The 21,955-nt window shown below is 42.7% G+C and overlaps 1 protein-coding gene across 1 annotated transcript; it reads right to left on the reverse strand.

Moving 5' to 3' along the window:
* Positions 1 to 467: 467 nt before the first annotated feature.
* LOC121572835 (tumor necrosis factor ligand superfamily member 11) lies at positions 468 to 19,499 on the reverse strand. The gene is made up of 4 exons (XM_041884868.2): positions 19,117 to 19,499; positions 16,265 to 16,300; positions 2,232 to 2,367; positions 468 to 1,984 (listed from the first exon to the last, which is right to left on the reverse strand). Exons 1-4 carry the CDS (start codon positions 19,309 to 19,311, stop codon positions 1,521 to 1,523), a joined length of 831 nt encoding a protein of 276 aa, XP_041740802.1. The 5' UTR covers positions 19,312 to 19,499; the 3' UTR covers positions 468 to 1,520.
* Positions 19,500 to 21,955: the final 2,456 nt, after the last annotated feature.

Here is a 21,955-nt window from a genome sequence, read left to right on the forward strand (position 1 = left end):
TTTCTTGGAAAACTAAAATGAACAGTGATTGATACAGTATTTATTATTGTTCTTACACAGCTGGTGTTATTCCATTAAATAATGTCTATGTAATGTTAAATGTTGCCTGAGCGGACAGTAATACTGTGTTTACTACTGAATAACCTCCTCCTCACCCTTAACTCCGGTTCATCCTTTCCCAAGAGAGACAGAGGAGCATCATTGGCTAATGGCTACACTACACTCATGGTACACTCTTAGAAAAAAAAGGTGCTACTGCGGTCTAAGGCACTGCTGTGTCACAGCCGGCCGTGACCGGGAGTCCCATAGGGCAGCGCACAATTGGCCCAGCGTCGTCCGGGTTAGGGGTGGGTTTGGCCGGGGGGCTTTCCTTGGCTCTTCGCGCTCTAGTGACTCCTTGTGGCGGGCCGGGTGCCTGCAAGCTGACTTCAGTCATCAGTTGAACAGTGTTTCCTACGACACATTGGTGCGGCTGACATATGGGTTAAGCGAGCAGGTGTAGGGTCATGGCTTGAAGGGTCATGTTTCGGAGGACGTATGACTCGAGCTTCGCCTCTTCCGAGCCCATTGGGGAGTTGCAGCGATGAGACAAGATCGTAACTACATTTTACATTTACATTAACTACCAATTGGATATCATGAAATTGGGGAGAAAAAGCGGGTACAAAAAATAAGAACAAAATAAAAGTGCTATCTAGACCCTAAAAGGGCTCTTCGGCTGTCTCCATAGGAGAACCCTTTGAAGAACCCCTTTGGTTTCAGGTAGAACCCTTTTGAGTTCCACATAGAACCCTTTCCTGGAACCAAAGGGGTTCTCCTATGGAGACAGCCGAAAAGCCCTTTTAGGGTCTAGATAGCACTTTTAAAGGGTTCTACCTGGAACCAAAAAGGGTTGTCCTATGGGGACAGCCAAAGAACCCTTTTTTCTAAGTGTGTACTAAAGAGTTCACTGGTGGAAACTCTCCTCAGTTATAAACAAAATACCCCAGTTGTGCTTCTGTTGAAGACGATGACAATGTTATGTAAACTATGAGGGGCCAGACTAGCGATGAGGAATGACTTTGTGTCGGTTGATAAACAGAAGATAGAATTCACACTGCTATGCTTGGAAAAACATTCTAAAAACATTTTTCAAAAGTGCTCCCTGGAATGACAAATATCAACAATCTAAAATGGTTGATAACTATCAACTGTGTAAAATGTTAAACTAAAAAGCATCCAGTGCCGTTTTGGACCATAAGGAACAGGTTAAGTGTATGAACGGCATATGGGATTTGTTGAAGGCCTAGTGAGTGACCGGAGGTATCCATAACACCTCACCTAAATGACTGCGTATCTTAATTCTCTATCTGGTGAAGAGCAACATAGCCCATTCCTTTCAATAAAAAACAAAAACAAATCAAATACAAATTCAGTAATCTTACATACAACAAGTGCTCTGTCTATCTCTCAGTGGTTCTTTGGCAGTTACGTCTACAGAACGTTCAGTAGCACATCCTCCTCCTCCTCTGTACGCGGTTTCAGTTCCCTATCTTGATCGCCCCAAAGTACGTCCCCTCTGGTTCAGGATCCAGCATCCAGGCATTGGACACATTAACAAACAGTCCATCCCCTTGCTGTAGCATCACCCCCCTGCCCTGCTGGGCACAGTACATGTTATACTGAGAGTTATTCCAGTGCATGGTGCTGCCTGTCTTCATCAGCACCACAGACTTGCTGGGCAGGGATGTGTGTTTCTCGTGGGAGATGTACTGGATGAGCTGGGCGTTGCTTACGTCCACGGCCTGGGGCGTGGCGATGGCGTGTTCAGGGGCACCGCCGGGCTCTGTCTCAGGTCCCAGGTCGTAGTAGCGGAAACAGGTCTTGGCGTAGACGGAGTACAGGCCTGGTTCGTCCACCAGGAGACGGCCGTCATGGTAACGCATCTTCTTCAGGTGGCCCTGCGCCTCGTCCCAATGGATCATAGCTGCTCTCAGCTCCCCTTCTGGAACAATACAAATACAACAGCCAATCAATTAAAGAATCAATCAGTCAGTTGATAAACTTATCAGTAATACAATCAGTCAATCAATCAATAAGTCAGTCAAAACTTCAATGATTATGTTATTAGTCAAATCTGTCAAAGAGACAGAATTTTATTTTCACCTTTGTACTGTATATTAGTATTGGTTGCAGTAGGCTAGTTCTAGCTGTAAGCTGCGGCTTACTGTTGGCTTTTGCTATGGGCTTACTCTTCACGTAGTCCATAGTTGCTCTGATTGGTAGATGAGCTGACGGAAGCATCTCCCTCCCCTGGTTCTTGCAGCGTTGTCTGCCTTTCCTCGGGTCCTTCAGGGCGTCGAACATGATGGGTTCCATCTGCACTTCCTGTGGAAATGGAAAGGGTCATCAACGGAACGCTACAATGCATGTCAGAGCAGGGTGGACAATGAGAGCTTGGGAACTCTGGTATCAACAGTAGTTTTAATGACCTGTTCAAACAAAGCAGTCACTCAAAGAACGCTTGATAGTGCTGGGTCATTTTGTAGTGTAGCTTGTAGAATAGTTTGACAAATTCAGAGAGAGTGAGTGACCGCTAAAGTTCTTATCAGGCTTGAAAATTCGAGTCCATGAGCTGATGCCCGAGCCCAGGCCCGGCCCAACATCACAGAAATGAAATGAGCCCAACCCCCCCAAAAAAAAGCCAGATTTCTAGACAGTATCTTGATTTAAACTGGTGTTGAGAACAATGCGGCGGAGGCGGATGGCAGCAGAGTGAGGAGACGAGGAAACAGCCATCAATAAAATACAATTGTATTGGTCGAGTACAAAGTTTAGCAGGTATTATTATTATTATTATTATGATTATAATAATAATAATAATAATAATAATAATAATAATAATAAGCCATTTAGCAGATGCTTTTATCCAAAGCGACTTACAGTCATATATAAATCTACAAGAAAGTGTGTGCCCTCAGGCCTGGACGGAAGCAAAAGTAATTCCGCTACCAAAGAATAGTAAAAAACCCTTCACTGACTCAAATAGCCGACCAATCAGCCTGTTACCATCCCTTAGTAAACAAATACAATGCTACAGACTTTCACCATGCTTATAGGGAAGGACATTCAACAAGCACGTCACTTACAGAAATGACTGATTATTGGCTGAGAGAAATTTATGATAAAAATATTGTGGGAGCAGTTTTTTTAGACTTCAGTGTGGCTTTTGACATTATCGATCATAGTCTGCTGATGGAAAAACTTGTGTTATGGCTTTACACCCTCTGCTATATTGTGGATAAAGAGTTACCTGTCTAACAGAACACAGAGGGTGTTCTTTAAATGGAAGCCTCTCTAACATAATCCAGGTAGATTCAGGAATTCCCCAGGGCAGCTGTCTAGGCCACTTACTTTTTTCAATCTTTACTAATGACATGCTACTGGCCTTGAGTAAAGCCAGTGTGTCTATATTTGCGCATACTCAACACTATACACGTCAGCTACTACAGCGAGTGAAATCACTGCAACACTTAACAAAGAGCTGCAGTTAGTTTCAGAATGGGTGGCAAGGAATAAGTTAGTCCTAAATACTTCAAAAACTAAAAGCATTGTATTTGAGACAAATCATTCACTAAAACCTAAACCTCAACTAAATCTTGTAATAAATCATGTAGAAATTGAGCAAGTTGAGGTGACTAAACTGCTTGGAGTAAACCTGGATTGTAAATTGTCATGGTCAAAACATGTTGATACAACAGTCGCTACAGTGCCTTGCAAAAGTATTCATCCCCCTTGGCGTTTTTCCTATTTTGTTGCATTACAACCTGTAATTTAAATAGATTTTTATTTGGATTTCATGTAATGGACATACAGTGAGGGAAAAAAGTATTTTATCCCCTGCTGATTTTGTACGTTTGCCCACTGACAAAGACATGATCAGTCTATAATTTTAATGGTAGGTTTATTTGAACAGTGAGAGACAGAATAACAACAACAAAATCCAGAAAAACGCATATAAAAAAAAAAATTAATTGATTTGCATTTTAAATGAGGGAAATAAGTATTTGACCCCTCTGCAAAACATGACTTAGTACTTGGTGGCAAAACCCTTGTTGGCAATCACAGAGGTCAGACGTTTCTTGTAGTTGGCCACCAGGTTTGCACACATCCCAGTAGGGATTTTGTCCCACTCCTCTTTGCAGATCTTCTGCAAGTCATTAAGGTTTCGAGCCTGACGTTTGGCAACTCGAACCTTCAGCTCCCTCCACAGATTTTCTATGGGATTAAAGTCTGGAGACTGGCTAGGCCACTCCAGGACCTTAATGTGCTTCTTCTTGAGCCACTCCTTTGTTGCCTTGGCTGTGTATTTTGGGTCATTGTCATGCTGGAATACCCATCCACGACCCATTTTCAATGCCCTGGCTGAGGGAAGGAGGTTCTCACCCAAGATTTGACGGTACATGGCCCCGTCCATCATCCCTTTGATGCAGTGAAGTTGTCCTGTCCCCTTAGCAGAAAAACACCCCCAAAGCATAATGTTTCCACCTCCATGTTTGACGGTGGGGATGGTGTTATTGGGGTCATAGGCAGCATTCCTCCTCCTCCAAACACGGCGAGTTGAGTTGATGCCAAAGAGCTCAATTTTGGTCTCATCTGATCACAACACTTTCACCCAGTTCTCCTCTGAATCATTCAGATGTTCATTGGCAAACTTCAGACGGCCCTGTATATGTGCTTTCTTGAGCAGGGGGACCATGCAGGCGCTGTAGGATTTCAGTCCTTCACGGTGTAGTGTGTTACCAATTGTTTTCTTGGTGACTATGGTCCCAGCTGCCTTGAGATCATTGACAAGATCCTCCCGTGTAGTTCTGGGCTGATTCCTCACCGTTCTCATGATCATTGCAACTCCACGAGGTGAGATATTGCATGGAGCCCCAGGCCGAGGGAGATTGACAGGTCTTTTGTGTTTCTTCCATTTGCGAATAATCGCACCAGCTGTTGTCACCTTCTCACCAAGCTGCTTGGCGATGGTCTTGCAGCCCATTCCGGCCTTGTGTAGGTCTACAATCTTGTCCCTGACATCCTTGGAGAGCTCTTTGGTTTTGGCCATGGTGGAGAGTTTGGAATCTGATTGATTGATTGCTTCTGTGGACAGGTGTCTTTTATACAGGTAACAAGCTGAGATTAGGACCACTCCCTTTAAGAGTGTGTGCTCCTAATCTCAGCTCGTTACCTGTATAAAAAGACACCTGGGAGACAGAAATCTTTCTGATTGAGAGGGGGTCAAATACTTATTTCCCTCATTAAAATGCAAATCAATTTATACCATTTTTGACATGCGTTTTTCTGGATTTTTTTGTTGTTATTCTGTCTCTCACTGTTCAAGTAAACCTACCATTAAAATTATAGACTGATAATTTTTTTTGCCAGTGGGCAAACGTACAAAATCAGCAGGGGATCAAATACTTTTTTCCCCTCACTGTACACAAAATAGTCCAAATTGGTGAAGTGAAATGAATAAAAATTACTTGTTTCAAAAAAATGTATAAGATAAATAACGGAAAAATGGTGCGTGCATATGTATTCACCCCCTTTGCTATGAAGCCCCTAAATAAGATCTGGTGCAACCAATTACCTTCAGACGTCACATAATTAGTTACGTGCAATCTAAGTGTCACATGATCTGTCACATGATCTCAGTATATATACACACCTGTTCTGAAAGGCCCCCCTCTAAGCAAGGGGCACCACCAAGAAAGTGGCACCATGAAGACCAAGGAGCTCTCCAAACAGGTCAGGGACAAAGTTGTGGAGAAGTACAGATCAGGGTTGGATTATAAAAAAAATATCCAAAACTTTGAACATCCCACGGAGCACCATTAAATCCATTATTAAAAAAAATCGAAAGAATATGGCACCACAACAAACCTGCCAAGAGAGGGCCACCCACCAAAACCCACGGACCAGGCAAGGAGGGCATTAATCAGAGAGGCAACAAAGAGACCAAAGATAACCCTGAAGGAGCTGCAAAGCTCCACAGCGGAGATTGGAGTATCTGTCCATAGGACCACTTTAAGCCGTACACTCCACAAAGCTGGGCTTTATGGAAGAGTGGCCAGAAAAAACCCATTGCTTAAAGAAAAAATTTGCAAACACGTTTGGTGTTCACCAAAAGGCATGTTGGAGACTCCCCATACATATGGAAGAAGGTACTCTGGTCAGATGAGACTAAAATGCAGCTTTTTGGCCATCAAGGAAATTGCTATGTCTGGCGCAAACCCAACACCTCTCATCACCCCGAGAACACCATCCCACAGTGAAGTATGGAGGCGGCAGCATCATGCTGTGGGGATGTTTTTCCCCTCGGCAGAGACTGGGAAACTGGTCAGAATTGAAGTAATGATGGATGGTGCTAAATACAGGGCCATTCTTGCGGGAAACCTGTTTCAGTCTTCCAGAGATTTGAGACTGGGATGGAGGTTCACCTTCCAGCAGGACATTGACCCTAAGCATACTGCTAAAGCAACACTTGAGTGGTTTAAGGGGAAACATTTAAATGTCTTGGAATGGCCTAGTCAAAGCCCAGACCTCAATCCAATTAAGAATCTGTGGTATGACTTATAGATTGCTGTACACCAGCGGATCCCATCCAACTTGAAGGAGCTGGAGCAGTTTTGCCTTGAAGAATGGGCAAAAATCCCAGTGGCTAGATGTGACAAGCTTATAGAGACATACCTCAAGAGACTTGCAGCTGTAATTGCTGCAAAAGGTGGCTCTACAAAGTATTGACTTTGGGGGGGGTGAATAGTTATGCACGCTCAAGTTCTGTTTTGTTGTCTTATTTCATGTTTGTTTCACAAAGAAACAATATTTTGCATCTTCAAAGTGGTGGGCATGTTGTGTAAATCAAATTTAAATTGTAAATCCATTTTAATTCCAGGTTGTAAGGCAACAAAATAGGAAAAATGCCAAGGGGGGTGGGTGAATACTTTCGCGAGCCACATTAAGATGGGGAGAAGTCCATAATAAAGCGCTACTCTGCCTTTTTAACAACACTATCAACAAGGCAGGTCCTACAGGCTCTAGTTTTGTTGCACCTGGACTACTGTTCAGTCGTGTGGGCAGGTGCCACAAAGAGGGACCACGGAAAATAACAATTGGCTCAGAACAGGGCAGCACGGCTGGCCCGTAAATGTACACGGAGAGCTAACATGAATACATCTTATGGCTCAAAGTGGAAGAGAGATTGACTTCATCACTACTAGTTTCTGTAAGAAGTGTTGACATGCTGAATGCACCGAGGTGTCTGTTTAAACTACTAGCACACAGCTCGGACACCCATGCATACCCCACAAGACATGGCACCAAAGCTCTCTTCACAATCCCAGAGTCAAGAACAGACTATACAGTACTACATAGAGCCATGAGATTGAAAAAACAGATACAGTGGGGGAAAAAAGTATTTAGTCAGCCACCAATTGTGCAAGTTCTCCCACTTAAAAAGATGAGAGAGGCCTGTAATTTTCATCATAGGTACACGTCAACTATGACAGACAAAATGAGATTTTTTTTCCTCCAGAGAATCAAATTGTAGGATTTTTAATGAATTTATTTGCAAATTATGGTGGAAAATAAGTATTTGGTCACCTACAAACAAGCAAGATTTCTGGCTCTCACAGACCTGTAACTTCTTCTTTAAGAGGCTCCTCTGTCCTCCACTCGTTACCTGTATTAATGTCACCTGTTTGAGCTTGTTATCAGTATAAAAGACACCTGTCCACAACCTCAAACAGTCACACTCCAAACTCCACTATGGCCAAGACCAAAGAGCTGTCAAAGGACACCAGAAACAAAATTGTAGACCTGCACCAGGCTGGGAAGACTGAATCTGCAATAGGTAAGCAGCTTGGTTTGAAGAAATCAACTGTGGGAGCAATTATTAGGAAATGGAAGACATACAAGACCACTGATAATCTCCCTCGATCTGGGGCTCCACACAAGATCTCACCCCGTGGGGTCAAAATGATCACAAGAACGGAGAGCAAAAATCCCAGAACCACACAGGGGGACCTAGTGAATGACCTGCAGAGAGCTGGGACCAAAGTAACAAATCCTACCATCAGTAACACACTACGCCGCCAGGGACTCAAATCCTGCAGTGCCAGATGTGTCCCCCTGCTTAAGCCAGTACATGTCCAGGCCCGTCTGAAGTTTGCTAGAGTGCATTTGGATGATCCAGAAGAGGATTGGGAGAATGTCATATGGTCAGATGAAACCAAAATATAACTTTTTGGTAAAAACTCAACTCGTCGTGTTTGGAGGACAAAGAATGCTGAGTTGCATCCAAAGAACACCATACCTACTGTGAAGCATGGGGGTGGAAACATCATGCTTTGGGGCTGTTTTTCTGCAAAGGGACAAGGACGACTGATCCGTGTAAAGGAAAGAATGAATGGGGCCATGTATTGTGAGATTTTGAGTGAAAACCTCCTTCCATCAGCAAGGGCATTGAAGATGAAACGTGGCTGGGTCTTTCAGCATGACAATGATCCCAAACACACCGCCCGGGCAACGAAGGAGTGAAGCATTTCAAGGTCCTGGAGTGGCCTAGCCAGTCTCCAGATCTCAACCCCATAGAAAATCTTTGGAGGGAGTTGAAAGTCTGTGTTGCCCAGCGACAGCCCCAAAACATCACTGCTCTAGAGGAGATCTGCATGGAGGAATGGGCCAAAATACCAGCAACAGTGTGTGAAAACCTTGTGAAGACTTACAGAAAACGTTTGACCTGTGTCATTGCCAACAAAGGGTATATAACAAAGTATTGAGAAACTTTTGTTATTGACCAAATACTTATTTTCCACCATAATTTGCAAATAAATTCATTAAATATCCTACAATGTGATTTTCTGGAGAAAAAAAATTCTAATTTTGTCTGTCATAGTTGACGTGTACCTATGATGAAAATTACAGGCCTCTCTCATCTTTTTAAGTGGGAGAACTTGCACAATTGGTGGCTGACTAAATACTTTTTTCCCCCCACTGTAGCATGCCATAATGCAGCCTAAATCAAGTGTATTATTTTGCCTTTGACTCACGTAGTAGCCTTATATAATCTATCCACCATCGAGCTGTGAGAGTGCGTCCTGTTTTATCTGCCTTAATGTAACGTATCCTACTTCAATATAACCAATCAATCATTACATTTGTCATTACACAGCATATGAGTCATTCATGCCTTTAAATAAAATAAAGCATTTTATTTTTTAATGAAATAACAAAGGGAGCCTTGAATAATTAAACACTAAATAAATTAAAAAAAACATTTGAATAAATGTTCAAAAGCCCTGTGTTTTGAATGCATGTTTGATTAGGAAAACATTTGGATCAGTTATGGGTCTACTTTTGATAGTCCAGCAAGGCACAGTCCTAGGGTGTATTTTGTTAGTGCCTTCAGAAAGTATTCATACCCCTTTACTTATTCCACATTTTGTTGTGTTACAACCTGAATTCAAAATGGATTAAATAGATTTTGTCTCACCCATCTACACACAATACCCCATAATGACAAAGTGAAAACATGTTTTTAAAAATGTTAGCATTTTCAAATTTATTGAAAATGAAATACAGAAAACACCCCCCGAGTCAATACATGTTAAAATCACCTTTGGCAGCGATTACAGCTGTGAGTCTTTCTGGGTAACATTTACATTTACATTTACATTATTTAGCAGACGCTCTTATCCAGAGCGACTTACAGGAGCAATTAGGGTTAAGTGCCTTGCTCAATGGCACAGACAGATTTTTCACCTAGTTGGCTCGGGGATTAGAACCAGCGACCTTTCGGTTACTGGCACAACGCTCTTAACCACTAAGCTACCTGCCGCCAACTAAGTCTCAAGAGCTTTGCACACCTGGATTGTACAATATTAGCATTTTATTTATTATTCTTCAAGCTCTGTCAAGTTGGTGTTGATCATTGCTAAACAACCATTTTCAAGCCTTGCCATAGATTTTCAAGCCGATTTAAGTCAAAACTGTAACTAGGCCACTCAGGAACATTCAATGTCATCCAGTGTATATTTGGCTTGTGTCTTAGGTTATTGTCCTGCTGAAAGGTGAATTTGTCTCCCAGTGTCTGTTGGAAAACAGACTGAACCAGGTTTTCCTCTAGGATTTTGCCTGTGCTTAGCTCTATTCCATTTATTTTATCAACAAAAAAGAAACTCCCTAGTCCTTGCCGATGACAAGCATACCGATAAAATGATGCAGCCACCACCATGCTTGAAAATATGAAGAGTGGTACTCAGTGATGTGTTGGATTTGCCCCAAACATAATGTTTTGTATTCAGGACAAAAAGTTAATTTCTTTGCCACATTTTTTACAGTTTTATTTCAGTGCCTTATTGCAAACAGGATGCATGTTTTGGAATTGTTTTATCTTTTACTTCCTTCTTTTCACTTGGTCATTTAGGTTAGTATTGTGGAGTAACTACAACGTTGTTGATCCATCCTCAGTTTTCTCCTATCACAGCCATTAAATCAATGAAATTCAATCAATCAAATGTATTTATAAAGCCCTTTTTACATCAGCAGATGTCACAAAGTGCTTATACAGAAACCCAGCCTAAAATTCCAAACAGCAAGCAATGCAGATGTAGAAGCACGGTGGCAAGGAAAAACTCCCTAGAAAAGGCAGGAAACTCCAGTAGGAAGAACCCTAGAGAGGAACCAGGCTCTGAGGGGTGGCCATTATAAGAGTACATGGCCATTAAGGCCAGATTGTTCTTCAAGATGTGTTTAAAACTATGTAACTGTTTTAAAGTCACCATTGGCCTCATGGTGAAATCCCTGAGCGGTTTCCTTCCTCTCCAGCAACTGAGTTAGCAAGGACGCCTGTATCTTTGTAGTGACTGGGTGTATTGATACACCATCCAAAGTGTAATTAATAACTTCACCATGCTCTAAGGGATATTCAACGTCTGCTTTTTTTATTTTTACCCATCTACCAATAAGTGCCCTTCTTTGCGGGGCATTGGAAAACCCTCCTGGTCTTAATTGTATGTGTGGGGTACAGAGATGAGGTAGTCATTCAAAAATCATGTTAAACCCTATTATTGCACACAGAGAGTCCATGCAACTTATTATGTGACTTGTTAAACACATTTCTACTCCTGAACGTATTTAGGCTTGCCATAACAAAGGGGTTGAATACTTATTGACTCAAGACATTTCAGCGTTTCATTTCTAGTGAATGTGTAAAAATGTCTAAAAACATAATTCCACTTTGACATTATGGGGTATTGTGTGTAGGCCAGTGACACACAATCTCAATTTAATCCATTTTAAATTCAGGCTGTAACACAAAATGTGGAAGAAGTCAAGTGGTGTCAATACTTTCTGAAGGCGCTGTATCGGCATTAATAACAGATGCCATTGGAATATGGGCTTCTCCTGATACGGAGATACGCTGCCTGTCATGGTCTCATGGATCATCATTCTCCCGAGTGCACTCCAGCCTATGCGAATCGCTAAATTGAAACATTTCAAATCATCAGAAAAATAAGTTTAATCATGGCCACAAATTGCTCTGGCCCAGCCAATATTGGAATCCTGGCACCGCTAGTGTCTGCAGCTGCTGCGGCTGAGAGAGAGCCGTAGTAGGCTAAAAGGTGCGCAGACACGCAGTTTTTTTATTTTCTTAATACAGCACGGCAAGCCCAAAACCCGCCCAGCCCGAATCAATTCACAGAATTTGAGGCCTGGACTGCCATAAGGTTCGAGCTGAGAATGAGAACTCTAGTGACCGCAAACCTCTATCTAGAAGTGATTTATCGTTAGCCCAATCATAATACTTTCTAAGCAGTTGCTAGTGCCACATATTTCAACCAATGCTTATTTCATTGTCTATTTTAATTATAGCTTATGCTGAGTGTGTACACGCGTGCATGTACAGTATGTGTGTTTCCCACATACCTTCCATTAGTTCTGCCTAGTGAACCTCTAAGCCGGGAGCTCTGAGTTGTGAGGAGCACCATAAATTGTGGTCTGGTTCTGGGACCCTTGGGCTGCTGGGTAATGTCACCTGTCAGATGGCTGTTCCTTTCACAGTTCTGGCACCACTTCTAAATCTGATTAGATTCACCCCTGGAGTGGTGCGATGACATGTGTATCCCCAGTCTGAGCTACAGTACATAGACTGGAGACAAGACGCAGCACATGGAGCAAAACACAGTCTCAATGCAAGTAAACAGACTGCATGCCTGCCTGCCTCACTGAACGGGTTCCATGTGAAAACCTACTGTCTGCTAGAGACACTTACTTCCAGAACAGAGACATCCTGTAGATGTTTCAACTTGTTTTATAATTTCAGTATAATTTCCCACATTATGATCAGCCCTAGTATGCCTGAAATGTCATCTCCTCTTTACCTCGAGCCAATAAATACAATTAAATACCAAAAACAGAAGTGTTGACTTGAACACTGTTAAAGATTGTTCTTAAATTACCTGAAAACCACAAATACACACACAACACCTCTGAATAGGAATGGCACAGAACATTTAATTTAAAATAGACTATTGCCCTGGAATGATCATCACTGTGGTTTGCAGCACCATTAATGCACCTGTATAACACTAATATTAAGTATTGTATATTTACTCACAAAACAGGAGCAGACAGACTTGTACAATGTTCAGTCCAAGATCAGTCTCTCTTCCAAAAACAATTTGCTGTGTAAACATGTTTATATAAAAGTGGTTTAGAATTAGACAGGGTAAACAAGTTTGGCCAAGGCTACGGAGAAATCACGAACTAACTCCCCCCTGGCCCCACAATCTGGCATTTAGCTTTGATTTGTGGTGAGACACTCGACCACCTCATACCTCCTTACCAGGAAGAGAGGATTATGTTCGCGAGAAAGCTACAGAGCTACAGAGAATTGGCTCAGGCTGGGGTTGTAACTGTTTTACTGCAGGACTGTAGTTATCCACTCCAGTGATGCACTGTATTATTCTATTGTATCACCTTTCACCCAGTTCAGTCCACTGTCCAATAGACTACAGCCATGAGTCATCCGTTCCAACCCATTGAGCTCTGAGTATCCTATGCTCTCTGACCCTCCCGCCATCAGGCTGACCACAGGTCCATAGCAGCCAGCCCACTGTAGGCCTAATCTGTCTGGATCCTGCCTCAAATCAAAGAGCACTTAACAAAGGCAAACATGAGATGTGACAGCTCTTAATAATGCCTGCTCTTTAACAAACCCACTCATTTGTCAGCAAAGTCACACTGGTCCCAGGGAAGACTATCACAATGCACTCACACACATCTCAGGGCAGGCTCTATGATAACACACAGGGAGCCAAACGGACCTGTCAGCCTCACACCTCATAAAGCCTAGAGCAGGGTTCACTCTGCGGCCTGGAGCCAGGAGGCTGGAGCAGGGTTGAGACTACAACATGGGAACCATCCCAGTCCGAGATGTTAGTCTGATGACACAGAGGCTTCCTCAGTCCAAGGCAGAGCAGAGACAGCAGAGCAGAGTGGGTGGTTTGTCTAAGCACTCCTCGGGGCAACAAGGGCAAATTCAAAATACATTATGGGAAACTAAACACAGCTAAGCAAAGCAGAGCGGATTCCTTTCATTCTGTGTTGTTTTAATTCCTGGAAAGATTCTGCTGTTGCCAGGGGAAACCTGTGCCAGCGAGATGGCGGAATGTTCCAAAAAGGATTTACAGACCCCAACAATGGTGCATTCCGCGGCGACCACTCTTCTACGCCACTGTTACTGATGAGCGAAGATTACTCAGGACACTTAGCAATCACCAACGCCAAACCATGACATCATTTGATTGGTGCCCCATGTACAATACAGTAAACTACAGGCAAATCTGACTCCAGGCCTACCCCCCAATCCTCACTTTATTAGGGAGATGAAACATATCTGACCCCTGATCAGTGGGTAGGGACTGTGAGCATGGCTTGACCTCTCTACAGGCTCCTGACCACACTGAGGTTAGGGTTTGAAGCTGGGTTTGGCTTAGGGTGTAAATTTGCTGTGGTATGCACAAATACAGAACCATGGGAAAAGCACGACTAAGCACACATTTTAGAATGGGTAACTTTGTTTTGGTTTTAATATAAATGTTATTTCACTATGCTTTTAAAGTTTTACCACCCCATGCTGATAATACTGTTCATTCCTGGATGCAAATCATAGGAGGAAATGCTTACCAGGTGTAATCTGTTATAGTAACACCTTTTTCCCTTGGTGAAATACAGTAGTTTGCCCTAGCTATTGAAATTCTGGTTTGACCAAATAGGACTGCATAGGCTAACTCACATACAGGACAAAGCTGTTTCGTGTCAAAGAATCAATGAATGAAGCCAAAAAGGAAACTGCTTTGGAATTTATATCCTGTAGATACTGTAATCTGATAAAATACTGTAATCTGATTTACTTCGAAATGGCAATTACCTTTTTTATTACAGTGGGGGGAAAAAGTATTTAGTCAGCCACCAATTGTGCAAGTTCTCCCACTTAAAAAGATGAGAGAGGCCTGTAAGTTTCATCATAGGTACACGTCAACTATGACAGACAAATTGAGGGGCAAAAATCCAGAAAATCACATTGTAGGATTTTTAATGAATTTATTTGCAAATGATGGTGGAAAATAAGTATTTGGTCACCTACAAACAAGCAAGATTTCTGGCTCTCACAGACCTGTAACTTCTTCTTTAAGAGGCTCCTCTGTCCTCCACTCGTTACCTGTATTAATGGCACCTGTTTGAACTTGTTATCAGTATAAAAGACACCTGTCCACAACCTCAAACAGTCACACTCCAAACTCCACTATGGCCAAGACCAAAGAGCTGTCAAAGGACACCAGAAACAAAATTGTAGACCTGCACCAGGCTGGGAAGACTGAATCTGCAATAGGTAAGCAGCTTGGTTTGAAGAAATCAACTGTGGGAGCAATTATTAGGAAATGGAAGACATACAAGACCACTGATAATCTCCCCTCGATCTGTGGCTCCACGCAAGATCTCACCCCGTGGGGTCAAAATGATCACAAGAACGGTGAGCAAAAATCCCAGAACCACACAGGAGGACCTAGTGAATGACCTGCAGAGAGCTGGGACCAAAGTAACAAAGCCTACCATCAGTAACACACTACGCCGCCAGGGACTCAAATCCTGCAGTGCCAGACGTGTCCCCCTGCTTAAGCCAGTACATGTCCAGGCTCGTCTGAAGTTTGCTAGAGTGCATTTGGATGATCCAGAAGAGGATTGGGAGAATGTCATATGGTCAGATGAAACCAAAATAGAACTTTTTGGTAAAAACTCAACTCGTCGTGTTTGGAGGACAAAGAATGCTGAGTTGCATCCAAAGAACACCATACCTACTGTGAAGCATGGGGGTGGAAACATCATGCTTTGGGGCTGTTTTTCTGCAAAGGGACCAGGACGACTGATCCGTGTAAAGGAAAGAATGAATGGGGCCATGTATCGTGAGATTTTGAGTGAAAACCTCCTTCCATCAGCAAGGGCATTGAAGATGAAACGTGGCTGGGTCTTTCAGCATGACAATGATCCCAAACACACCGCCCGGGCAATGAAGGAGTGGCTTCGTAAGAAGCATTTCAAGGTCCTGGAGTGGCCTAGCCAGTCTCCAGATCTCAACCCCATAGAAAATCTTTGGAGGGAGTTGAAAGTCCGTGTTGCCCAGCGACAGCCCCAAAACATCACTGCTCTAGAGGAGATCTGCATGGAGGAATGGGCCAAAATACCAGCAACAGTGTGTGAAAACCTTGTGAAGACTTACAGAAAACGTTTGACCTGTGTCATTGCCAACAAAGGGTATATAACAAAGTATTGAGAAACTTTTATTGACCAAATACTTATTTTCCACCATAATTTGCAAATAAATTCATAAAAAATCCTACAATGTGATTTTCTGGATAATTTTTTTTCTCATTTTGTCTGTCATAGTTGACTATGATGAAAATTACAGGCCTCTCATCTTTTTAAGTGGGAGTACTTGCACAATTGGTGGCTGACTAAATACTTTTTTCCCCCACTGTATACCAAATTGTGTAACTAAATAACATCTGATATAAGATTGTAAAATAAAGTGTAACCCAACAATCTCTGAGCTTTAATGACAAACATAGGCCTATTCATTGTACCTTACCAGGAAGTACAGAACAGTACAGTAAAAACCCTCTAATGTGGACCAATGAGAGTACTGGTTATTATGATCAGACAGGGGTCGACTCACCTCCATTAGCTGCTGCGGGGCGGAGGAGAGATCGACCTGGAAACAGAAACACAGGCATTAGGAAGACACATATTACCTAACAATCCCCCTAATTTATCAGAGTAAAACAGACACAGTTTGTTGACAGGGAGCCTCAAGCGTGTCACAATTCACTGACTGAAACCTGGAAGACCTACTCTGACATTTAGTGACTGCTTGGCAGGCAGTGTATCCATAGATTAGAGGTGCCAGTTCTCTGTTCTGGTCAGCACCAGGCCTCTTCAACTATTGCCCATAACCATACCCATTCCCATCCCTATACCCCAATCTAGAACCAGATGTCCTGTACATCCTGGTCTATCAGCTCCTCAGAGTCTGATGAGTGTTTAGAAACAGCCTAGAGCAGCACATTCCTCCTGAGGCATGGTGCTGTGCTGCCTCCTACTCCCCCATCAGATACAGTAACTCCTACAGGTGTTCAGACAGGGGGAGTGGTGTAGTGCCAATATCTGGGGCCTACTATATCATGAGTCACCTCAAAGTGCTACCATATGGGCTGTCATCGGAAGATTGTTTGTTTATTCAGAGAACGGCTCAGTGTCTCTTTTTCCCTTCACTTAGTAGAGAGCTAATTCAGCTCAATCAGACGGTCCCTTACTCCAGGACCAGGTCAGGACAGTCTGAATGGGAGACTTTAATAGGTGGTTTGGTGGCTCACAGCAAAGGTTCTCTCTGCATCCGTTTACCAACTCAATCTGGTCCTCGTGCCAAATACATCTCCCATTTTTACATTTAAGTCATTTAGCAAAAGCTCTTATCCAGATCGACTTACAGTAGTGAGTGCATAAATGTTCATACTTTTTCATACTGGGAATCAAACCCCTGTGGGAATCAAACCCACAACCCTGCCATTGCAAGCGTAATGCTCTACCACCTGAACCATCTCTTAGGGCAGGAAATTGCAAGGGACATCACAATATGATATTATCACGATACTTAGGTGCCGATACGATATGTATTGCGATTCTCACAATTCTATATGTATTGTGATTCGATACTGTGATTTTATTGTGATTCGATGTTCCAAACATATTGCTCACTATATGGCTGCTGCAGAGACAAGAGAGCCATGAGAAAAATTAGTTTTGATCAGTCATGGAAATAAAAGTGCTGAAAACAAATTGGCTCCCTATTTAAAAAGAAGATGGAGAACAAGCTATGAAGGAAAAAAGCTGGAGTTTTGATGCAGGCACAGCCAACTAGCGCAATGATATTGTTAAAACGATACATTGCCAAAAATAATATCCTGATATGTAAATGTATCGTTTTTTCCCCCCCATCACTACCATCTCTCTCCCTCTCTTTTTCTGCCGGTCTCCCGTTCTCTTTCTCTCCCTAACTCTATCTAGCTATATCTCATTATCATCAATCCCCCCCTATCTCTGTCCTTCTCTCCGCCCCCCTCTCTCTCGCTCCTACTTGGGCTCGTCTCCAGGAGTTAACAAGCTCCCGACACACTACTGTGTTTATGCCAAAAGACAGGTCAAACCAATATTGACATTCTGCAGCAGGCTCTCTCCATACACACACACCCCATGCTGGGCTTCATTAGGCCTACATGTGAAGACTGATGGAGCATCATGATGGAACTGAAATGTCTTCTTGTTGTTTGGCATGTTGAAACATGACTATCATTCAACTCTAGAAACCACCATAAAGCAATAATAACAACCCAGAAATAATGTTAATGCTGTCTTACACAAGACTGCTTGTGCAGGGTGATAGTGGTACATGACAGGTTAGCTACCTGACTGGCACTGAAGCAGATAAATATCACTGACATGTTATTCTGTCTCTCTCTGTGCTGAGGGCTCAATGGCTTGACTGGAGAAGACCTGGAGCTAAGAAAAGCTGATACATATTTATATTGTGTATTGTTACTTTGGCAATACCAATGTGTAATTATTTCATGTCAATAAAGCATTTTTTTATTTGGATTTGAATTTGAGAACAGTTAAACATCTTTAGGAGAGATTATTGGTTGGTTTTTAAAACCTCTTGGTGCAGCCCATCTCCCCAAACTACATCATACACTTTAAGAAACATTTGTTTATTGTCCGTTTATGATTGATACATTTCCGACTGAAAACAGTAAATAACAGAGTAAACATGCCTGCTTAAGTAAAAACAGATGTATTTTACGAACAAGATTACTTGAATTAAATATTTATATAGGCTACACTATCCCCATTTGGCAACACTCACTATCGTTGTGAAAACGGGAGATTGCTTTGATAAGGTCTGTGACATGGAAAATACTGGCTTGCTGAAATAACTTACCTCCTTATCATCTGGGCAGACAATCTCATCAGTAGAGAAATATGCTATTTCAGAGCTGACAGCTGGTTTTACTATTGGGGACAAGTTCACAGAATTACCGCCACTTGGTGTCGACAGCACAGATTGTTCAAAAGGAAAGTGCTCGCGCACCTCAGCTGCAAGTTTTCAAGAAGTTGCGAGCCCAAACTGTATCCGCAAACCTGCAAGCTTGAATGACATTCAACCCTGTGCGCTTGAAACAGCAAAAGGCCATATGTTTGGGTATTCCAAAGCAATGCAAAGAACACAACTGTTTAATGTAGCCTACTTTTCACTCTCCATTTTAAACATAATATAAGTACATTTCAATTTAAAAACTGTGCAACAACTTTGCAGATTGTTCTACCCTATTGTCAGGTTGCTTGTTTAAAGTCTAACTTAAAGTAGCCACCCGCAAGTTCAAGATAAAATGCTGACGCGCACCTGTCGCAACTCGCAAGTGTGTCGCATAGTTCTGTTATCAGCCGTTGTGCGTCTTGAAAATGGTGTCTTACCTCTTGGAGATAACCTGTCAAGTGTAACAAGATCGCCACACTCGATGCAATCTGCAGCAATCCCATAATAGCCAGAGTAACGAATATAAAAGGTCTATAGGTCGGTTCCGAGCCATGGGACGGGTGGTAGCGGGGCTGAGCGCCCTCCATGTCGGCGTGGTTCCTCAGGTAGCCTCGGTAATCATTAGCTGCCATGATGAGTCCTGGTGCTCTAGATGAATAGACTACTCTCACTGGAAGGAAGGAAGGAAGTTCTGAACTTCTGATAGAGGAGAGCTATAAACAGTGGGTGGGCAGAAGACTAGCGGCTCCCTTTGTAGAGAGACAGCCAATCAGACGAAAGTGATCTTTAGTCTGGTGTGTGTGTGCTACCCTTAAAGACAACGCTGTGCATACACACAAACATACACAGAACCATAACCGTACAGGACAGGTTAATCTAGACCGGGCTCTTTATAACACACAGCAGTTGCGGCGCGTCAAACCGCCTCCAGCCAAACGAGCAGTCACCTGATCATCTTTCCCCTCCCACCCAGATTGAATGATTGGCAAGGTGACATTTGCTAGATAAAAAAAAGAGATATGGCAGTTATAAGCACTTCATGGAGGTTTTATAATCATAGGAGTCTGGTAAAGTTATTTTTATGCTAAAATTTCCCTTGAAGAGTAAATGTAGCTGATGGACCTATAGCCTATACATTGAAGGAGAATAAAAAATATTTTAAAAAATGCATTCAGCAGTATTTTTGTAATGGCATGGGGCCCCCATTGATTTTGTTATAATGTTTGAGTCACTCAGATAGCATAAGCCATGGCAAAATTGGTAGAATTGAAGGAAATTAGCTTTAAAACTGCACATTTTTCTCTCAGCCCATAGCAAAATGTGTAGAATCGCAGGAAAATAGCTTTAAAACTGCAAGCATTTCTCTCAGCCACATGGCAAAATGTGTAGAATTGCAGGAAATGTGCCTTTCTTGTCACTGTGGCCAATAGGAGGGCCTCTAAAATGTACAGTGCCTGATTTTGTGGCACTGACTTACATACAATAACCCATCATGTCAAAGTGGAATGTTTGGGGCAAATCCAACACAACACATATATTTTGAAGAATGGTGGTGGCTGCATCATGTTATGGGTATGCTTGTCATTGGCAAGGACTAGGGAGTTTTTGGGGGGATAAAAAGGAACGGAATAGAGCTAAGCACCCGTAAAATCCTAGAGGAAAACCTGGTTGAGTCTGCTTTCCAACACACTGGTAGACAAATTCACCTTTCAACAGGACAGTAACCTAAAACACAAGGTCAAATACAGTGGGGAGAACAAGTATTTGATACACAGCCGATTTTGCAGTTTTTCCTACTTACAAAGCATGTAGAGGTCTGTAATTTTTATCATAGGGGTACACTTTAACTGTGAGAGACGGAATCTAAAACAAAAATCCAGAAAATCACATTGTATGATTTTTAAGTAAATAATTTGCATTTTATTGCATGACATAAGTATTTGACACATCAGAAAAGCAGAACTTAATATTTGGTACAGAAACCTTTGTTTGCAATTACAGAGATCATACTTTTCCTGTAGGTCTTGACCAGGTTTGCACACACTGCAGCAGGGATTTTGGCCCACTCCTCCATACAGACCTTCTCCAGATCCTTCAGGTTTCGGGGCTGTCGCTGGGCAATACGGACTTTCAGCTCCCTCCAAAGATTTTCTATTGGGTTCAGGTCTGGAGACTGGCTAGGCCACTCCAGGACCTTGAGATGCTTCTTATGGAGCCACTCCTTAGTTGCCCTGGCTGTGTGTTTCGGGTCGTTGTCATGCTGGAAGACCCAGCCACGACCCATCTTCAATGCTCTTACTGAGGGAAGGAGGTTGTTGGCCAAGATCTCGCGATACATGGCCCCATCCATCCTCCCCTCTATACGGTGCAGTCGTTCTGTCCCCTTTGCAGAAAAGCATCCCCAAAGAATGATGTTTCCACCTCCATGCTTCACGGTTGGGATGGTGTTCTTGGGGTTGTACTCATTCTTCTTCTTCCTCCAAACACGGCGAGTGGAGTTTAGACCAAAAAGCTATATTTTTGTCTCATCAGACCACATTACCTTCTCCCATTCCTCCTCTGGATCATCCAGATGGTCATTGGCAAACTTCAGACGGGCCTGGACATGCGCTGGCTTGAGCAGGGGGACCTTGCGTGCACTGCAGGATTTTAATCCATGACGGCGTAGTGTGTTACTAATGGTTTTCTTTGAGACTGTGGTCCCAGCTCTCTTCAGGTCATTGACCAGATCCTGCCGTGTAGTTCTGGGCTGATCCCTCACCTTCCTCATGATCATTGATGCCCCACGAGGTGAGATCTTGCATGGAGCCCCAGACCGAGGGTGATTGACCGTCATCTTGAACTTCTTCCATTTTCTAATAATTGCGCCAACAGTTGTTGCCTTCTCATCAAGCTGCTTGCCTATTGTCCTGTAGCCCATCCAAGCCTTGTGCAGGTCTACAATTTTATCCCTGATGTCCTTACACAGCTCTCTGGTCTTGGCCATTGTGGAGAGGTTGGAGTCTGTTTCATTGAGTGTGTGGACAGGTGTCTTTTACACAGGTAACTAGTTCAAACAGGTGCAGTTAATACAGGTAATGAGTGGAGAACAGGAGGGCTTCTTAAAGAAAAACTAACAGGTCTGTGAGAGCCGGAATTCTTACTGGTTGGTAGGTGATCAAATACTTATGTCATGCAATAAAAAGCAAATTAATTACTTAAAAATCATACAATGTGATTTTCTGGATTTTTGTTTTAGATTCCGTCTCTCACAGTTGAAGTGTACCTATGATGCTT

This window comes from Coregonus clupeaformis, chromosome 29, assembly GCF_020615455.1.
Source record: "Coregonus clupeaformis isolate EN_2021a chromosome 29, ASM2061545v1, whole genome shotgun sequence".
Classification (NCBI taxonomy): domain Eukaryota; kingdom Metazoa; phylum Chordata; class Actinopteri; order Salmoniformes; family Salmonidae; genus Coregonus; species Coregonus clupeaformis.

Coding starts and splice junctions, on each gene's coding strand:
- LOC121572835 (XM_041884868.2), bottom strand. CDS start 19,311: ATGGCAGCTAATGATTACCGAGGCTACCTGAGGAACCACGCCGACATG. Junction 16,301..19,116: donor TGACAGGTTATCTCCAAGAG/GTAAGACACCAT, acceptor TTCTGTTTCCAG/GTCGATCTCTCCTCCGCCCC. Junction 1,985..2,231: donor AACTATGGACTACGTGAAGA/GTAAGCCCATAG, acceptor GTATTGTTCCAG/AAGGGGAGCTGAGAGCAGCT.